The sequence below is a fragment of the Anopheles bellator genome, chromosome 2 (assembly GCF_943735745.2).
Source record: "Anopheles bellator chromosome 2, idAnoBellAS_SP24_06.2, whole genome shotgun sequence".
NCBI classification, from domain to species: Eukaryota; Metazoa; Arthropoda; class Insecta; order Diptera; family Culicidae; genus Anopheles; species Anopheles bellator.
Window position 1 is genome coordinate 20477321 of NC_071286.1, and position 13997 is coordinate 20491317.

The following is a 13997-nucleotide window of genomic DNA, read 5'->3' on the forward strand; positions in this document are numbered from 1 at the left end:
AAGAAAAAAGAAGTTACCCTAAGAACAATTCGTTTCAATTGATGAAATCAAAATCGATTCATTTGCAGCTAACGGTGCACTGTTAGTCTCGAGATCGAAACCGTGCCCTACCGTGCCTGTCTGTTGTTTACACACGCTGGACATGCGACATTGGACGTGCGCATGTCCGATATTTTAAAAACAAGGACCTCTCACCGGGCCGCCGTGGTTCCGCCAGCAAGTGAAAGGATTCGCGAAAGGAGGGAAAAGTTTCGATTTTTGCCAGTCGCTCACCTAGCAGACACGATGTAAGGTTGCAGCATGCCCTCTGTCCACTTTCCCGTTGTGTGAAAAATCAATTGTGAAGGAAAACTCAGATACCATTCGCTGCGAAACGTGTACGTACAATCGCGTGTTGAAAGCGGGGGCATGAAAAACATAATCCAAGACATTGCAGAGAATAGGCCAGGCTAACTAAGAAACCCTTGCGCCATTTGCAGTGATCCTGCAGGTGACGCAGACAGAGAAGAAAAAACTCGTCCTAGCCAGACAAAGAACTGAAGGACTTGCTTAGAAGAGAAGTCACCGTGCTTAGGGTATTGAGTTTTGTGTTCTTGTCTTACAGAGATCGGTTTTGCGACAAAATGTATTACGTTAACCGAATCCGGGAGATTGTGACCACGCCGGTCTCACCGAAGTATCTTCGGGTATCGGCCATCCTTATCGCAATCTACAAGGTGGTAAGTGGAACCAACCGTAACGGGGCATGCCCTTGACCCTCAAAGATTCGCCGCTCGACGCGCTTCCGGTGCCGATGAAGGGGCGTGTTTCGTAACTGCTGCTTTCTTCCCCTCATGTCTCATAATTGGTTCGTGATTCAGCTTGTCGCACACGTTCTGCTGTTTGTGACGCTGCTCGGTCTGGCGCACGCCGAGGAGATGAGCACCATCCTGCAAATGAGTATCGCCGACCAGAAGGACAGCGAGTACATCTGGACCACCAGCGAGCAGGAAGAATCGATCAACGAGTGGCGCTTCAAGTCCGCCGAAAAGCTGGCTTCCGGTAAATTTTCACGCTTTTCTTTGTGTGAGGCATTATCAAAATCTATGCTCGTTCCCCCTGGCCAGTAACGCTGTGCATGCTGTACATCGCGACCACCATGGCCACCATCTACGTGCTGAGCTGTCTGGGATTGCTGATCGGAACCCTGCGCAATCGGCACGAATTTTTCATCCCCTGGATGGTGGTGGATTTCTTCGGTACGCTCGTGTCGGCCTCCATCATGCTGGCGGTGGCCTACAACAAATCGGCCTTCTGCTTCGTCGCCAAATGGCAATACTGTACGCAAAACGGAGGGTTGTGAGCTCGAAGCGAAGGGAGTATAATAATTATCTCTTACCAACAGGGGCATTCTGTGCCGTGTCGACCGCGTTCAACATCGTCGTTTGGCTGATCATTCGGATGTTCTACAAGAATCTCGTACACATGACCAAGTTGCGCGAAGTCGCGATCGTCGCCATCCCGTGCCCTGTGGCCAACGTACCACTGGCAGCCGCCCACGATGGAGCCGTTTGCAGCAAGACGGCCAACGCTGTGGCCATTCCGCCGTATCACTATCGTCGGGAAAATATGCACCTGAGCGACGGAGGGTTGAAGCACATCCTTTTCGATGCCAACGAGGCCAACTACTTGGTATAGATTTCTTTCCGGAAATCCCAAGCGGATCGCCACCTAGTGGGGACGGCTCGGTGCATTGGCAATAATTGGAAAATTTGGCAAAAATTTAACAAGTATTTTGGGTTTGAAACGAACCCGTGGGATTTTGGGTAAGGGCAATTAGTGTAGATGATGGGCTGGGCCCTATAGATATAAACCCTAGCAGAGGGTTCCCACTTCACTCCCGTTTTGCGTATACGCTTGCGTAGACTTAGTCCTACTTGGCTCTGGCCAATTAAATTGGCTTTCTATCCACAGCAATGCGCAGGCTAAATTCACATCCGCTGGACAGAGGCGGGATGTATTTCAGATCTCACTGTACGTGCAGAAGAGAGTGACATTGTTCACTGAAAGCATAGCATCAAATAAATAACGTAACCATCAAATGGGTCCAGGTGGAAACAGAGAATCCAACGTGTTTCGTAACTAAAATGTTGTTGGCCTGAAAGAAAAGAAAAAAAGTGTATTATAGGATCGATAACTTAAATCGAATGGAGATAAACGCATAACCACAGAAATGTTTTTGTTGCTTTTGATGAGTTTATTATTTTTCAACATTCCTCCATTCGCTTTCGTGTAATCTGTTCTACTTTTTGGTTCATTTTTTCTTACCAGGTTCAACAGTACTCTAAATTGATTGCTTCTCCTTAACATGTTTCGTTTTTTTCTCTTTTGCCCTTCATTTATGCATGCGTGTGCTCTACTTTTTATCGTTAGCAAATCGTGTGTCTTAAGGGGTGTCATCAAGTGGTTAGATTAATTTTTCCTTTTTACTTTACTGGTATGTTCTTTATCTTGTGGAATTTGTTTGTTTCTTTATTTAGACCCACCCCATGACATTGGTCAGATTCTGTTCTGCAACAACCCGTAGCTCCTGCGGCTCGGAGTGCATGGGGGCGCGTTGTACTCGTGAACGATGTGTTTTCTAATTGTGTAATCTTTGCTTTTGTATTTACTTATGCTGGTTTCTCCCTTCACGCAGGTATCGAGTACACCGAGTTGTCTGAAAGCGTACGCGTGTCCGGCTTCCTTTCTTTAGCCCGCGCGCGAGAAGGGCCACACGCGACTAGTGATATATATTTATCATTTTTATATGTTTGTATAAACAGATTTTTTGCTTTGCATTTTTTGTATATGCTTGTTTGTTGTGTAAAAACCGTGGTGTTTAAGTGAAGTTTTAGAGCAGGCAGATAGTTTTGTTAGTTCCATCGATTTTGCGTTACAGTTTACGTCCTATCGTCCAATGTGCCAGTATGTCCGCCCTTAGCAGATTCTTCAGGTTTTGCTCCCTCGTTTGTTTTTGGTTTCATTTTCCTCCGTATCCATTTCATTCAGCCACAGTGTAAAGTGTAAGGGATTGAAAATGATTATTGCTTTTGCAGTAGTTGTTGTTTCTAGGATCATTAAGTTATTTACCTTTCGTTTACTTTTACATCTAGAATGTAGTCACTTGCAGCGTTTTTGTTTTAATGTTGTTTTTTTTCGTCAGCCATTTATGGTTTAATTAAAAGCACCTCCGCGAATCTTTCATTTTACTTCTTTTTGCTATGCCACCGCATACCATTGTTTCTTACCGTTCGTTTCATATAATTGCTAACTGTATGAGTGTAAGTTTACTTCCGAGTGCAGTCTATTACGTTTGTTAAACGATAGTTTTGTAACAATGTATATTATAAGTACAATATGTGCGGGTGATTTGTTTGAGTGTCGCCTTGATCGGTTGCTACGTACTAAATAATTGCCAGGCTTAGGTAATTTTAACATCCGAATAGATCGGATCCATCAAGCTTGCTAAAACGATATGAACAAGTTGTTGCGGAAAGAAATGATTCGTTGAATGCCTTTTTCTCGAATGCAATCTTAGAGAACCGGACTAGATACGATTGAGTGGATTGGTTCAACAAACTGAAGGCATTTGGTTTTCATGATGAAGTTGTATGTTTTACATGGTAGATCCTTAAACATCACGTTAGGTAACATTACATTCATGAGGAACGTAAACAATAAAGAATGAAACATAGTGATCTAATTGAAGAGATTCGTGATTGGCGTGATCCAATCCGCACCCGAGCCCTCTGCCGCTTAAAAGGTGTAAATATACATCTGGAAGACTATTAGTAGATGATTTTGTCTCACATCTTCGTTACCCTCGTGCACTTTCTTACTTCCACAGCGGAACCTTCTACACGGTAGTATTTAATTGTTTTTTCCGTAATATCTTCTACCCTTCTACTCGCTACTAGCTTTAAGTAGCCGGTGTCTATTCAAATAGTACTGCTAATGCTGCGTTGCTAAACAGCCAACAGAGTGGGAAAGAAAACCAAAAAACAGGTAGATCTTCAAACTTTAAACAGCTTATTCCAAAACGATAGAGAAGGCGATCGTTAACTATTAATTCATTGTGACTATGGGCTACTATCTAAACTACTGGTATGACTATCGTTCTGTCGGATAGCTTTCGTGCTGTGCTAGTCCCTCAAGCAGGAGATGACACTTATCATGAAGAGACTGGTGATCGTGTGTGCTGCTATTGCGATCGCATCGTAGTGGTAGTAGTAGTGAGTGCAAACACTATACGATTAAGCATACGCACGAAGGACACTCCAAGCTACACACGCATGTAGGTTTCCATTTTAATGTGCTTCAATGATCATTTCCGCTTCCATGACACTGTTGTCCCGCTTTCGCCATACATCGATAATTTGTTTTCTCAGGTTTGGCACACATTTACCATGGTAATGCTTCATTGTTGCCATTAATTTTACATTGCCCATTCAAAAGGATTCATGTGCAATCCGCTCTCTGCTCTATATAATCAAAACATCTACTCCTATATAAGGCTATATTACCAATCTATACGTGAAACGTGGGAGCTGTGGTCGAATGAGAACACAAAAGCAATGGTCTGAATAAACACAGAATTTAACATTCAAAAGATCGCCCAACTGCACCTGCTTTAACTGCTCCCACATTATGTTTCTAAGCATTCGGGCCATTCGTCATACGGTGCTCGAACTAATTTTGTGATTTATGCTTAGAATGAAGAGTGTCACACATTTTGTTTCAACATGGTATGATTGTTCAGCGCGTAAAATATACGTTCATATGTAGGCCTTTTGTCGGGTGATCGGGCAACCGAATGTGACTGAATATCGGCCGTAAATCGTCTCCTGGTGTTCGTCGTACTGGTGATTTCGGGGAAATCTTCTGCGCGGCAACACATATGATATTATTAAGAGTATTACTTAACTTTACATTTTGGTCGAATCTGAAGCGTCTTCGCAAACCTTCCAACAGGCTACTTACATGAGGCTTAAAAGGGATTGTTTGGGTAAACGATGCAAGATCTAGAACAAAACGAAAAGAAAAGGGAACCGAAAAAACTCTTGTGTAAAGTAGTAATAAAGAGAGAAAGGGAAAATAAAAACAACACAAAACATGTTCATATTGCAGAAATGAATTTTTGCTATTAAATATCGTTAGAATTTTCACATTACATTTTACTGTTTGCCTTATCGACAACGAACCTAAGATAATAGGATAGAGCTTACAAACTTGTGTCACCACCCGCTAACCACTAGTAGCTTATTCATAAACACCGCAAACAAAAGTTAAAGTAGAATAATAGAACGAAAAGATTAACGAGCCTAGAATATGTTTTCGTCTCTTGCTAATCGGTTGCCAATTTGGATAGAGGCACTATCCTGAACAAACACATCTTACTCATATGGTTTTGATTTAATTTTGTCTCGCTGCTCACAATCCTCTCAGCGAACGAACAAAGCCGAGAAACAATGGTTAAAAACATACTATCAACGGGTTGTCAGCTGGTGAATAAAGGCTAGAGTGTAAAGGTAAGAGTTTACGTAAACAGTTTTAAGTTCCACTTCTACAAGGCTAGGTTGCATACTTTTTTTACTTTTCAGTGTTTCACTGTGTAAGATTATTTTTCATGTTTTTTTAACGCACGCGGTCCCCAATGCTGTGACCGGGACGCTTGGGCACTGCTGCTCCGTCGAGCGTGATGGTGGTTCTTATGATTGCTTTAATTTCGCCACACGGTTCGCAAGCTGGCCACGACGATCCTCGCGACTATACCGATAAGATGGAGAAACATTCGTTTTCTTCCTTTTTTCCATCCGTTGGCATACCACCTAAATGTGACAAATTACCACTAGAAGAACAGTTAGCAAACTTAAACACGAAATATCTAAAGCGCGTAGCAGATTTCTTTGCGTTTTTCTTTTACGCGTAAACGTAACCGTACTGAAATCCTTTAGTAACAATTTAGTAACACGCCCACAACGATAACTTTCGAGTGCAGGTTTGGTTTGCTACACACTCTCTACCAGCGGCGCCCGTGGGAATCAAACGAACTTAAAGGTCAATCGGTTACCTAAACGTGTTGTGTGTGTCAATGGCATCATAAACGCACTATTCGCAACATACATGAGTCACTTCTCTACTCACATAGCGCCTTGTGGTTGCTGCTACACTGCAATTACAGGAACAAGGAGATGGCGGTTTCAGCATTATTGTTAACGTACAGCACGTTGAATAGAATCCCACCTTGTTGCTACCGCGTATAGAAACTATTCGGAGAATGTTTTTCTTTGTTTCGTTTGTTTGTTGAAAATGTTATTTGTTCTTACATAAAGTGTTTTTTCGATTTTTTAAGATTGTAACATACCGTTAGCGACGCATGCCCATGCCGTCAGGTAAAATCCGGTCCATCGCTAATGATCAAGTACTGTTTTCCTTCGGAATTTATCCCACTACCTTTTCGCACGTGATCTGCCGCGTGATCTTTCTTAGAGGCTATTTTCAACAGTTGGCTTTTTGCTTGCAGCAAGTTACACAATGGTACTAGAAACAATAGTAAGAAACATGAATAAATTGTAGAAGGCGCGAGTAGATAAGTTCATTGTTTTCAGTTTGATCTTGGTTTTCTTCGCGAAAACACCACCTCCTTCGCCGTCGAGTCTCTTTCTAAAGCATATTCTATAGTGCGCTAATTTTATAAATTCATTTTTTATATTTTTCCATTACCCACTCCTGACCACATTCGGCACTATCTCTCTCTCTCTTTGTCTCTCTGTCTCTCCGTCTCTCTTATCTACACGATAAATCAAACGAAAACAAAACTAAAACGAAACAAAGCAACTGTGTGTAATTGTAAAACAAAAAATGCAATTTTGGCGACATTTTGACTACGATTAGAGTTTTCCGCTTTCCTCTTTGTGTCCTGTACCTCTTTGTCTCTACATTACATTATCCTACAGTAACGCGTATATAACTTCACTCTTCTCTTCTGATTGGTTTGCAGCGTTGCTTTTGTGTTGAAGCGGTCAAGGTCGGAAAAACTAGGTTTTCCGTGTCCCTACGAAACTAGTGTTAGCGCAATATTTAAGCTAAAGCAACTTACACCCAAGAAACAATATCTAATAATATTAACCTTTTGACGTGCTACTAGTTGCACGTCGTCGAATATGTAAACTGGAAAATTTTCTATTGTTTTGTGCCGTGTCAGGGAAGCCTACGCACGCGAAGAGGCTACATCCCATACGCAGAAGGAGAAACAATAGCACCAACCACTCCTGCTAACTGGTAATCGACAAGACCTGCCCCGATAAGGTTGGTGTGAAGTGGGGTACTAAGACTGATTGCCGAAGCCGATCGTAGGTGAACAAGCTCTGCTTGTAACATAGAAGTGCGCATATATTTTACCTACATGTGAAACTGTATTCAGCATCAACAATACGAGTCTACCTTGGACCAAATGAAGTACAACAAATAGAAACAAAAACGTAAAAGAGCAACGTTTGCAAATGATGCACCGTCAAGGGAAACAATCTCTTATCTATCACCACTCGCTGGTGGAGCGAAAGATTTGATTGCTCTTTCTTCTCTCATTCTTTCTCTCTCATCTTCTTGTTCTCTCTGTTTCTCTTTGCTTTGTTACTACCTAAGAGCTACCTGGGATATCGAGAACGTAAACTAAAAACGGCAAAAACACATTAATATCTAGCAACTAACATTGAAATTCCCTCAGCATGGACCAACAAAAGTGCCCCCGCGCGTTGGGATCGGGAGGGGCCAAAAGTATCCTTTGGGATTGTCGCCGTAGAAAAAGCGCCACGCTCTGGCCGCCTATCAGGCGGAGGCATTGCCTATGTCCACTCTATTGTGGTATGATGATGAATGTTTCAGTGTTGTGTTGCCTGCGGCACTGGGAGGCAGGCTGCCAGGGGTACACGGGCGCTCTTGGTCACCGTTGGCATTTATCACTTGTTCCGCTCGAAATTATGCTCTTAAAATCATCAACCCATCTTCGTCACTCACGTCTTCCACTAGTTCTCGTCCCCTGCGGCTTCATAAGGCAATAGGTTTTTGTGTTTCTGTTGCATTCACACGCGAAATGGTCGACGATTCGTTTTGGTTGCTCTAAACTTGGAGGTTGTGATTTGCTTAAAATGTACGCAGTTAAACAGTAGTAATAGTAGTAATAGTATCGCTAGTAGTAATAGTAGTAGTGTAATAGCCCTATGAGCAGCATTGTAACAATTTTCCAGTTTTCTTTTTTCCTAAATTTAACGAAGGTACACCGTGTGTTGCTGCTGCCTCTTGCGCTCCGCGGGTGCAGCGAAGGGGTCACAAGTATTCCCCGTGAAGGTAGATGATTCGTATGTGTGTATGTGTGTATGTGTGTGTGTGTGTGTGTGTAGGTTGTCCATGTCATATTGCATTATGATATTTGCCTTGGAGCAGCACTGTTTGCAGGGTTTTGTTTTTGGTTTCACAAAATAGTTCTCTCTATCTCTCTACCTCGCTCTCTCTACATCACCAGAGAAGACGGTGGAGGGTTTTACGTTTACCGGACCACTTCACGCTTACCAGCACTGGGCGACATTACCGTGCCCACGATTTCTTCTTCAGTTTCTTCAGTGCGGTTCGGGCTTTGGACTTCTTGGCCGGCGGCGGTGACGTGTAGCGCTGGCTGAGATCGTCCGATGTCACCTTGTTGGCACTGCTGCCATTGACAGCGTGAAGATGTTGGACACCACCGTAGTACGTGGTCACTGATGGTCCTCCTCCGGCGCCGGTCAGCTCAACGACGTGACCATTATGGGGATGAAGCGGTGAAGCAGCGTTAGCTATTCGCATCCGGTCATCCGGTGAGGCAACAAGCTGCGACCGTTGATGGTGGTAGCTATTGTGGATCCCGGCTCCCGAGGTGTACGAATCGTTCGGTGCGGAACGCTTCAGCGAACCAGTGGACGAGGCGGGCGACGAGAGCGTGGACGTGGAGGACGACATCGACGAGGAGGGCGACGAAGAGTAGGTCATCTGGGCTAGGTTGAGCAGCGCGTACACACTCTCCTGGCGGCGCCGTTCTTCCATGTCTGCGGCGGCGGACGCATGATGCGGATGGCTGCGTTCCAATCGGTCGGGAACGAGAGAAAATAAAGATCATTAGTATTCCTTTCATATCAAAAGCCTGGCCGTTGATGCGGAGATGTGGCTGTTACCTTTCCTCACTGCTCTCGTAGGCAGCATCGGAAGAGGTGCCGTTGCTAATGTTATCACTGTGATGTTGACTCGCGTGATGCTGTGGAAGGTGAGACAGTAGCGGCGGATGGCGCAGATGGTGGGGTCGGCTGTGCTCGTACCGCTCGTCGGACGACGAGCAACAGCTGCTCCCGTTACCGACCAACAACGGTGAACCGTTGGTTGAGGGGGCCGCCGTCGACTGTTCCGGCAAACCGGTAGCACCGCTGGCCCCACCAGCAGAGTACGTGTGGTCCTCACTCGGTGAGGTCGTTATCACGGGTGGATTGCTACGAACCAAAACCATAATAAGTTAATAAAAACCACGCCATCCCTTTCGAACGTTGTTACGGACGTACCCATTGCGAAACGAGCTTTCGATGAATATCTTAGGTCCGTGCTTGAGGGCAAGCATTGCCGTGGCCGCGTTGACGTCCTCTATCGTGTCTGCGCTCCACTCGCGCCCGACAATCTCCTTGGGCAAACCGGAAGTTCCGCCGGAACCGTTGACGTACACCAATCCCGTCGCACACTGCACGATGCCGCCTTCCGATATCGTACCGTCAGACGAAAGGTGATAGCCGTCACCGGACACATTCGGCGACTCCGTAACCAGCAGTCCACCGCGCACCATTGAATGTTGCTGTGGGATGCCATGTCCATGATGCACGGACTGCTGCTGTGGTGGTGGCTGCGTGTGGTGATGCTGTGGGTAGTGGGTCGTGTGGTGCTGTGACCCAACGGGGGCCGACAGGTCGCTACCACCGCCATCGTAGTCGATCGGTGTCGACGAGCGGCTCAAATCATCCGGATCGTCATGCAGAAGCCCATTTTGTGCATCCGACGGGGCTAAGCGGCTGGCGAGCTGTGGAAAGTTGTCCTGCTGAGAAGGACATCGTCGATCGTCAGATGAATGGCGTCAATCTTCTGGATGCCCACCAACGGAAACTCACCTTCGAATACTGCGCTCCGTTGCCCGTGGGGCTCGCGTTGGTCGAACGCTGCTGCTGCTGCATGCTTTTGTACGTGGCCTTATCGATACCGGACCCGGCGTGGAACGGAGAGCGTGACAGGGCCTGGATAAGATTTGGTCTGAACTGTGGCTCCACCATCCACAGCGAACCTTTGCCAAGATTCTTTAATAGAAAGGAGTACAAAACAAACAAACATTAGTAGATGGTCAAGCAGAACTCAGTCACACACACTTACCGCTGCCTTTTCCACCTTTTGGAAACACTTGTTGAGCGAAAGATTGTGGCGTACGCTGTTCTTCCAGCCGGTCGGCGCCGTCTTAAAGTACGGGAAGTGTTGCACGATCCACGCGTAAATTTCCTTCACCGGTAGCGCCTTTTGTTGCGAATTCTCGATGGCCATAAAGATGAGCGAACTGAAAGCGAGACATGACAAGCCAGTTAGAGACAGACTGGATTGGGGGGCTAAGCGCGCCACGTACCTGAAGCTGAACGGAGGCTTGTTGTTGACGTGGACCAGCGGATCGTATGGCACGTTGGTCGGATGCTTCGCTTTCGGCGGCGGAAGCTTCGAGGGACTGACCGCGGAATTGGTGCTAGCGCCGCCCTGCGGAGACGATGGCATCGACAGGACAGAGGACGACGAGGACGGCTGAACGGCAACGGACGGTGATGCGTGCTGTAGCTGTGGTTGATGCTGGAGATGATGCTGGAGATGATGCTGCTGCTGATGATGGTGATGCTGAGTGGGATGGAGATGCTGAATCTGGTGGTGCTGGTTGCTAGCACCGTTCATCATGATCGCCACCGTGCCATTGCTGGCACTGCCATTGTGAGAAGGTGAAGCCGCAGGCGACTGCTTCACCAGGTTCAGCCCCCCGTATACGGTCGTGACCGTCGTTCCGCCGTACTCTTCGCCGCTCACATTCGGTGAGCTCATGGTGCTGCTGCTACCGCCATAGCTGGTGCTCCCATTTTTCATGGGCGCCGCCGGAGGTAGATGATGGTACGATCGATCCTCGCCACTCTCAATGCCGTCTTCATATTTCAGTGCACTAAAATATAATCAAGACAATCCTTTAGCCAAACATGTTTGCAAGCAAACCTTTTTCCCGGTGGTGGTGTACCTGTTAATTTGCTGTTTCAGTGGCGTCAGGAAAACGCTGTTGACATTGGCAGTGCCGCCACCGGAAACACCACCGTTCGCGATCGTCGTTATCGATCCGCCCATGCTGTGCTTCGGCTGATGAACCTGTTGCTGTTGCTGTTGTTGCTGCTGCTCCTGTTGCTGTTGCTTGACCAGCTCTTCGCGCAGATACTTCTTGTGGAAGTGCTGATGTGGCGTAGCGTTGGTGCTGCTGGAATTACTTTTACTGCTGCCATTGCCGTTGCCGCTACTGCTGACGGGCGTGGAGGAAGCGATCGGGACGGCACTACTGGTGGAATTAGCCGGCGAGCTGACCACGTACGAGATGGCACCACTGCCACCAGCCACCATCGAGGAAGAAGACACGGCAAATGGCACGGTTGTCGATGTGGCACCATCGATGCCCGATGTCGCTGTCACCAGCGTCATTTTCATCGTTTTGCTGCCATCGATAACGACCTGCTGCTGCTGCGGTGCGTGGCCATTGCTGGCGCCAACCGGATGGTGATGGTTCACCGCGATCACCGGATACTCGATGATGGTTTCACCGTTGATGCCCGTAATAGTTTTCGCATGCCCGGCCGCTCCAAGCTGAAATGTGTGCTGGGAGGTGGTGCGCTGCTGCTGCTCCGGCGTTGCCAGCACAGCAGTAGTGGTGGTCGTTTCCGAGTGGTATGTTCCGGTGCTGTTGCCGTGATCGGAGGACGAGTTTGCCGACGACGTGTTATCCTCCGAGACGCTCGACGAGTCTTCAATGAAATCGCTGGTCGGGGAGAGACGCCCACTGGCGACACCACCACCAACGGTACCGGTTGTAACGCCGGCGACCTGTCTCGGGCTGTCCGGGGAAGATACTGGCACTTTGGAGAGATTGATACCTGCGGGTTACACGAGGGAGATGGAAAGAAATATAATACACGAAAAAGAGACAATATTCACATGCGGTTCGTAACGGTAACGGTAACGAACGATGTTCGATATCCTCAAAAGCACAGCCATATTTCTACGACCATCTTTGCTCCCGAACGCACCCAAGCCAAAGCACGGATGAGTCGCCACTAGATAGCCGGCCACAAGAACCGAACCATCGCGCGGCGATCGCGATCACACAAGTTTGCCCAAAAGAATTGGACGAACAACGCGCGAGAGCATTACGCCCGGCCCGCTCGCCGGTGGTTTCGTTTTATTTTGCGATCACCACCCCGGCGCGCGTTTGTTTGGTGCCAAATAAAGACGCAAAAAGTGCGCCGCTTTCCACGAGTCAATGCCCCCGCGAAAAGGGGCCACACCAAGTAGTGCTGCGCACTGCCGGCGCACTACTGCCACACACCCATCGCCTTTTGGGCGGATTTCTCGCGAAACATGTCCGCTCCGTGGCAAGCATTTCCGTGCGTCCACCACACGTCATTGACCTGTTCGCCGCCCCAGCGGAATGGCAAAAATTCGCGATCGCTGCCATCATAACACGCGCTTCGGAAAGTTGTTTCGATTGCTCTCAAGTAGCGCGGCCTTAGTGAAAATTTTAACATTAGCAAACATCGTGTCGGATAGTGGCAGCCCCCCGCCGGGGCAAGCGGGCCTTCGGTTCGATCGTAAATAATCTTCGAACGATGCATTGTCATTCTCGCAGCCGCCCGCCCAGTGAGCTCTCGAATCTCGCTACCCGAAAACAAAACGCCGCATAGTTCGATCTAGTTGTTGGCCTGGTCTAGATTCCGGAATGTTGGCCGGTTGACTGCCGCGTTCGCGTTTCGCGCCCTCAGTAACGGATGGGTGCACGACGCCGAACGGTTTCGCATCCCTAACCCCACCAACGTTGGCGGGGCGAGGCGGTTGGCATTCGGCACTACTTTTGATGCACTCTCGCACACGACCCTTCCCCGAGTAGTTCCGAGGCTTCGACTAAAATTGTCTTTGTCGCATTGTGCCCATCATGCGCGGCGCGGCGCGTCAGGCGTGTCGCGGAATGATGAAGCATTCTTCGCGGCGGCGAAGCGAAGTGTCTGGGCAGCAACACCACCACCGGGCACACAAAATGCTAACCTTTAAGCAGATTCTCGTCCTGCAGCCAGGTCAGTGATGTGAGTTCCTCGTCGCCGTGTGCAGCCGTCGCCGGGACTCCTGTGGTGGTGCCGCCAGCCGATGTCGGATGCAGTTGGTGCGAACTGACCGTGGCGATGGTGGTTCGCGGCGTGGTGCTGCTGCTACCGTTCGAGACGACACCGCTCGCACTGATGATGACATTGTTGTTGATAATGTCATGCTCCGCCATATCCATCTGCTCGGTCGCCAGCAGCACAATGTTGCCGACGCCACCGATCGCATCCGCCGTCGCTGCTGCTCGTTGGTGGTGGTGGTGGTGCAAGAGAAAGAGAGAAAGACAAAGTCCATGAGTCCTAGGTAAACATTGGACTGGAGTTTCAGATAGTGATGGAGGCGGAAGAAATTAGTACAGTCTTTGGAACCCCATTCGCGCCCTTCCACTCGAAACACGCACCTTCTTCCAACAACAAGCCAACCAAAGACGACTCAATGAATCATTGACAGAAGACTGTCGGGCCAACGAGTAGAACACACCAAATCAATAAGCCACTGTGTGCCGCAAGCCATTGTTGCCCCGTAACTGGGGCACACAC

At 47.9% G+C, this 13997-nt stretch overlaps 2 protein-coding genes across 2 annotated transcripts in view; one reads left to right on the top strand and one right to left on the bottom strand.

Moving 5' to 3' along the window:
- Positions 1–241: 241 nt before the first annotated feature.
- LOC131210151 (uncharacterized) lies at positions 242–2082 on the top strand. The gene is made up of 5 exons (XM_058203356.1): positions 242–377; positions 605–719; positions 861–1041; positions 1107–1319; positions 1385–2082. The coding sequence occupies exons 2-5, from the start codon at positions 624–626 to the stop codon at positions 1675–1677; spliced, it is 783 nt and encodes a 260-aa protein (XP_058059339.1). The 5' UTR covers positions 242–377; positions 605–623; the 3' UTR covers positions 1678–2082.
- Positions 2083–8419: 6337 nt separating this feature from the next.
- The window catches only part of LOC131207164 (uncharacterized), a 71429-nt gene continuing 65851 nt past the window's right edge, over positions 8420–13997 (bottom strand). Inside the window, exons 6-13 of the mRNA XM_058199774.1 lie at positions 13405–13689; positions 11342–12239; positions 10697–11269; positions 10453–10630; positions 10197–10379; positions 9603–10126; positions 9225–9533; positions 8420–9127 (exon numbers count right to left, since the gene is read on the bottom strand). Coding sequence (XP_058055757.1) covers positions 8605–9127; positions 9225–9533; positions 9603–10126; positions 10197–10379; positions 10453–10630; positions 10697–11269; positions 11342–12239; positions 13405–13689 — 3473 coding nt within the window. The 3' untranslated portion in view covers positions 8420–8604. The remainder of the gene's footprint in view (positions 9128–9224; positions 9534–9602; positions 10127–10196; positions 10380–10452; positions 10631–10696; positions 11270–11341; positions 12240–13404; positions 13690–13997) is intronic.

What these genes read in the sequence shown, in the direction of transcription:
- LOC131210151 (XM_058203356.1), top strand. Translation starts at nt 624, where the DNA reads ATGTATTACGTTAACCGAATCCGGGAGATTGTGACCACGCCGGTCTCA. An exon ending in TTATCGCAATCTACAAGGTG is followed by an intron (nt 720 to 860) that starts GTAAGTGGAACC and finishes TTCGTGATTCAG; the next exon opens with CTTGTCGCACACGTTCTGCT. An exon ending in CGCCGAAAAGCTGGCTTCCG is followed by an intron (nt 1,042 to 1,106) that starts GTAAATTTTCAC and finishes CCCCCTGGCCAG; the next exon opens with TAACGCTGTGCATGCTGTAC.